This window comes from Myxine glutinosa, chromosome 2 (assembly GCF_964187855.1).
Source record: "Myxine glutinosa chromosome 2, kmMyxGlut1.1, whole genome shotgun sequence".
Lineage (NCBI taxonomy): Eukaryota > Metazoa > Chordata > Myxini > Myxiniformes > Myxinidae > Myxine > Myxine glutinosa.
In genome coordinates, this window is record NC_136262.1 from 104,378,341 (window position 1) to 104,384,581 (window position 6,241).

A 6,241-nucleotide genomic window follows, 5' to 3' on the forward strand; every position below is an offset into this window, starting at 1 on the left:
CCATATTACGTACATTGTATACACACGTTCAGCAAGAGAACTAGCGAGCGTATTGCATCAAGTCATGCCAAGTGTCACAGTTCCAACTCAATGTGAGCAGTCACCATCACAGGCACACAGTGCTGTGCATTTCAGAGCCGCTTTCTTGCACTTGCATCTCCCACTGCAACCGTTTTCGCACCCACAACAGATGAGTTCATAGCAGGATTTGGCAGCTTCTGGTAGTGTTGTCCACAGAGGATCGAACTGTCCGTCATTGTCCACCCACCCCTAGTCGCATGGTGATGGGAGATAGCAGTGTGGGACAAGAGACTGTCCCCAACAATGTCCACCCTGGTAAGTTGCTCTCTTCACGTGTTGTACTAGGGCGGCCTGTGTTGGAGGTATTGCTTCAATGGATCGAGATTTCTTTGCAAAGAGTTTCTTTCTTGCCAGATTCACCTCAGAACATGTGCATGTGCGGTCGTACAGAAGCACTACGTATCTCTCCAGGGTTGCCAGTGTATCCTCAGAGATCTCACTTGGTGCAGATGCCAGGTCCAGGAATGCATTGGTCACTTCTGGAAAAGTTTCCCATACTGCCCATGCTGTTTTCTTGCCACGACCTGCAAAGCTCGAGACGGTATCACACCCTGTGATTGCATGGAAGATTGGCAGTGCCTTGGCTTTGTCTGGTCCCAGGGTAGCAGACAGCTCGTGTGCTGCTATGTAGCGGAAGTTCTTTCCGGTTCCAAGCGCTAACCAGAGTTCGTCCACTACCTCATTAAGCTCCTGGGCCATCCACACAGCGAGAACCACCACATCTGTGTCCACGGTGCGGATGAGTACTCTGCGGTGTCCAGATTTCATAGCAGCTGCTGCGTGGAGCATCATGCGCGTGTCTGCTTCCTCGTGATTGCACGGGGCCAAAGCGGCTGTGTCTGCACATGGTGGTACAGCAATGACCTGTTGGTGTAAGCATGAACAATACCGTGATGTAAATTAAATGTGAATTCCTTTGGTGTAGGTGGTCACGAATAAAACCTGACATGAATCTGCATAACATTTATTAATTTATTTCAGTACATTATTTCAAGTACATAAATACAGGGCAATTATTATTATTATTATTATTATTATTATTGTTATTTACTTGGCATCAAACACATGAAATCATACAATATGACATTGCACATATAACAGTAGCCTGTTCATGTACACTCCCCCAAGATGCCAGGAAAGAAAAAAGCAATTCAAGAACACTATGGCCAATAGGCCTTTCTTAACAATTTGAGGGAGTGTACCGTGGACAGCTAAAGATTATATACACAATACAAAATATTATTCCGAATAGATAATACAAATCGGGATTATATAATCAAAATTAAATTATATGAAAAGAATACACATATGTGGGTAAGAATTTACTCTACAACAGCATAAATCAATAATACATTGTATAATATGTACTGAAACCACAGAAGATTGTACACACACTCTCAAACACACAAGCAGGCACGCACCCACTCTCACCACCCAGACACATACACACACTTTCACTAACACACACTAACATACATCATGCACATTACCTGTTCACCGTCAGTAGCAATCAGCTGTTTGTCTGGCACATCGATGGACTCCGTGACCTGCTTAGACAGAAAGCTGAAGAGTTCCTCCTTGTTCTCGTCGACACGGAGGAACCTGTGCCAGTTGCCTGGTAGGAGGGCAGAGCCAGTGACACGTCTGCGTATTCCCTTGCCTCTGTTGGTCCTTGCAGTTGCCTTCAGGCTGCCTGACTTTGCATAGCGGTCCCACACTAGATCGAGACGAGATCGATGTTGAAGCTGTGACATAATGTATGGAACGAATACTTTTGTGGCATAGTCAAGAAATGTTTTGGTCTGGCCTGGGCTCAGCATTTGAACTATTACAGCTCCATCGAGGATCACAGAAGATACTTGTGGTGGGTCCGACTTTGTTTCGACAAGCTGTTCTAAGGGCTGCAACAAGTCAGCTTTGGAACCAAAGCGGAGCTGTCCATTTTGCGAGAGTGCTGGCGGATGTGCGCTGTTCTCATGTTTGAAGAACTGCTCGAGACCCCCATCTCTGGTTTGGCATGCGATGTATAGTCTGGAGAAGAGCTGTGATTGTTGGATCACTCTTTGCAGAGGCTACTTGTTGTTTGCTCTTCTGGGCAGCTTTGACCTTGATGGATGAAAACAACGGGAGTTTGTTGCGTTTGATGACATCATTGAGTGGCTTGGATCTGTCTACCAGACGTTCCTTCTCAAATGAATGGAACTGATCTCTCCCAATCTGTACAGCTGTACGCACAGTATCTACAACAGCTGGGCCCAAGATCTCCAGTGTGCCCAGGACCAGCAAATCTGTGCTTTCTTCTTCAAAGGGGCTGCCCATCTCTTCGATGACTGTTGTCAGTGCACGGACATCTTGGACGAACTTCTTCTGCACACTGTCGGTTTGCTCATGGTGGTGGGTGTGCTCTCCCCTTTGGCGCAGTTGCTGTGAGGTCTCAAATTCTGTGATGACCCGAGCAACTTCGGGGCCAGCCACCATCCACCGTCGAAGGGCACTTGGATTTTCAGTTAGGCCCACTGCCCCGCCATCGCCTTTGACCGTGGCATTGTTTTGTTCATGAGCCTGGTCTAGGGAGATGGCGGAGAAAGCATGCCTAGTCTTCTTGGATGTGAAGTGCCCCGCATGGAACTTGGCAGCAACATCTGGGTGTTTCTCTGCAATGCCAACCATGTCCCTGATGTGGACTGGTAACCAACGAGCATAGTGGAATAGATCCAATGCAGCGAACCATGCAGCTAGCTCTGGTAGGGTGTCCATGTACAGCGTGAAGTTGGACTCTCTCAGTGAACGTATGTAAAGGAGTATACAGAGCTCCAGGTTAAGTACAGTGGCCCAGTACTGAAACTGTGGACATGCCGCTGCTCTCTGGTCACACCATGCCTCGAACTCCAATGGTTCCTCATCTCTTGCAGTTGCTCTTTCGTTGTATATGTCATATGCACGATGCTGCAGTATGTGTAGGGCAGCAACAGTTACTTGGTGGGCGCGTCTTGTACGGCTGACGTGAGCTGCACGCAAGAAGGAGTCTGCTGTGCCAGCTGTTGCTATCTCTGCCTGAACCAATGCCTGTGTCCAACCGCTGTCTTGCAGCCAGTCTCCTGCTGTCTTCAAAGCTGCCATCTCTGTGTGTAGACCACCCAGCATGACCACAAAGAGATCTTCACCATGTGTGTCTGGCCAGTTCCATTGCACCTGCTTGGCGATCGCATAAAGTGGTTGGTCCAGTGTGACGACGGGTATCTGTCCAGGGTTTAGCTCATTGATCGCTGCTTTCACGACATCCATGGCATGGCGGATCATTGGCACTGAGTGGGCTTGGTCATGGAAGAGGGGAAGCAAGGCAGTGGGTGTGACTGTGATACTAGTATCCTTGGCCGATTGGTTCTCTGCGTGATGTGCAGCCCAAGAAATGTTTCCTGGATTCTGTGTGTCACCACTGTCACATGCATCCTTCACAGTCTGGAGCCACCTCTTCTCTTTATCCAGTTCAGCTTGTGCAGGATTCCTCTGCAGCGACGCCTGGGTTCCAGCTGGTACAGGGTGGCTTTTGGCAAGTGAACTAACTGGTTGTACATCTGTGTAATACCGTGGAAGGTCCTCCACAGTCTTGACATTTGAGACACCCCCGATGATGACAATACCTCGGTCTGTGCCTTGATTGTCATAGTCTGGATGTTGTATCAATGAAATACAAGTTCCGTGGAAGGAGTCGTGTGCTGTCGTGGAACTGGGATTGTGGTCTATATTATCCACAGCTGATGTGGTGAACACTCCACCGCGGAGCTTTGGGGGACAGACCACCTTCTCCGCCCGAAAGTGCTGACAGACCCCGTTCCCCAGCTCTGCAGAGATCCGTAGCACTCTATCATAGGCAATGCTGATCCCTAGTCCAGATAATGTGTCAACCAGTTCCCTCTTTCTCGTATGGGCTTGAAGCATCAAGCCAAGATATATTGGCAAAGGAGTCTCTTGACTAATGCTGTGTCGTATGTCTGTGCCTGCACCTCTCCTCTCATGCTTCACACTGTTGTATTTGAGAAGTTGAGCTATTGTCACAGACGCCGATGCCGATGACTGACATGCCTGATCTTTGATGCCTGCGCCCTCTAAAATCATGGAGACCATTGTCAGCAGCAGTTGTGGCACAGACTCTTCTTGACATTTGTTTGAGAAGGACCCATTGAAAGGCTGAGATGACTGGAACATATCCTTCCTTATAATCCCTGCAGCTCGTGCCAGGTGCACAACATCACTGTCAATATCATGTTGACATGCCTTGGCTAATGCACTGCCAATGTCTTCCTGAAACACCAGCAGGACATCTCTTCCCTGCCTGTGCTCCTGCAGATCAGGGAAGTGTGCCAGGATACGCTCCTTGAGTCTGGTTGTATGGACTCGTGTTTACAGCACAACTCCGAACTGTTCCATTCTCATTGTGTAGAGCTTGGTGAGGTCTGCCATCTTGAATACAGGAGCAGTGTCTTCTTCTTTAGCAGTTTCCTCTATGTACGTTACCAGTTCAGCAAGGACTATTGCTGAAATGACATCTACCGTGCTCTGGCTTTGCTCAGCAAGCTTTTTTGCTGCCCTCACGCGGTTGTATAGGGATGTCAAACATTTCTTATGGTACTTGGCCTCTCTTGCGACCATGTCCCCAGCACTCAGTTGGGCTAACAAAGTGGTATCCTGAAGAAACTCTGCAGCCTTGCGAACGTGTTTATCTAGTTCCAATGTCGCTGCTTGATGAAACTCCAAACCAAGCTCTTGCTGGCAGAAGAAGCACAAATTGTCGCATATGCTATCAACACAAGCTGCCTGAGACCTGAGAAATTTGACACCAAATGACCTCTTTTAGGGGTATTTTTGGCCGAAATTTTCAAATTTTTCACTCCCCAGACCCCTAGATGTTCCCTTGAGCTCAGAATCGCCGCTGTAATGTGTCTACTGATGTTAGAAAAGATATAGGGTGAATGGGGCAATAATTGTGCCTGTAGGATTTGTTTCCGCCACCCCCCCTAAGGGTTACAGATTTTTAAAGCCGCCATTTTGAAATCCAATATGGCGGCGACCTTGGGTGAATTTCAAAGTGGTTCCATATCTGAAAATGTTCTAAATAGTCCTGCGGCATAGCAGACCAATTGTTCAAATTGTTCTAAAAGCACCAAAATTGGCACACATGTAGATTAATATATTCTAAACATTTTTGGATATGGAGGCATTCAAGATTAGCCCTGTGGAAGATATGGTGGCCATTGTTCAAAATGGCCGCCATTTACCATTAGCGTCATTACATAGACTTCATTATGTGTCGTTAGTATGGTGCTAGATGGGCCAAAATTCCTTTTTTTTACATCAGAATTAACATCAATAAGTGTTTAACAGATATTTAGATACAAAATATCTGTTATCTGTTAAATTTAAATATCTGTTAAATAACAGATATTTAACAGATATTTAGTTTAACAGATACAAACCTCTCGATGACATGCATTGTATCCTCTTGGATGCTTGTGGGTGCATTTGCCAGACTCAGCAGGGCATCAGTGAGTTCTGGCAGCGTGTTCCATGTTGCCCAGGCAGATTTCTTCCCATGTCCGACGAAGGCTGACACAGTATCACACCCTGTGATGGCATGAAACATTGGAAGAGTGCATTTTGAATGAATCTTGAATGAATGAAAAGAGAAAGAAAAAAAAAAAGAGAAAAAAAAAACAAAGAAAAGAAAAAAAAAAAAAAAAATGAAAAGAGAATCTTGAATGCCTCCATATCCAAAATTGTTCAGAATGTATTAATCTACATGTGTGCCAATTTTGGTGCTTTTAGAACAATTTGAACAATTGGTTTCGTATTTTTTACTATGCCGCTGGGCTAAAATATAACATTCTATCATTGTGCCAAATTTGGTGCTTCCATCACAAAATGCACAATTCTTCTTAAATTTTTGCTATGCCGCTGCACTAGTAGGCCCATGGGGACACTAGTGGTAACGAACGTCCACTGAAAGCGCTGCCCCCCGAACCGCAGCGAGAGACAACGCTTCCTGAACGTGCGGATGGGCGTGCCGTTGGCGGCAAGCAAAGCGGGGCCCCGGCCCGCAGCTTGCCTGTCGGACGCGGAGGCGGGGAGGACGCTCACCTGCGGTCCCTTGTCGCACAGGAAG

The 6,241-nt window shown here is 46.9% G+C and overlaps 1 protein-coding gene across 1 annotated transcript in view; it reads right to left on the reverse strand.

Annotated features, from left to right (window-relative positions):
* Nucleotides 1-270: 270 nt before the first annotated feature.
* LOC137439358 (uncharacterized) overlaps nucleotides 271-6,241 on the reverse strand; it is a 7,130-nt gene continuing 1,159 nt past the window's right edge. The window contains exons 2-4 of the mRNA XM_078772618.1: nucleotides 5,556-5,703; nucleotides 1,572-1,683; nucleotides 271-945 (exon numbers count right to left, since the gene is read on the reverse strand). Of these exons, the coding sequence (XP_078628744.1) occupies nucleotides 271-945; nucleotides 1,572-1,683; nucleotides 5,556-5,703 (935 nt within the window). The remainder of the gene's footprint in view (nucleotides 946-1,571; nucleotides 1,684-5,555; nucleotides 5,704-6,241) is intronic.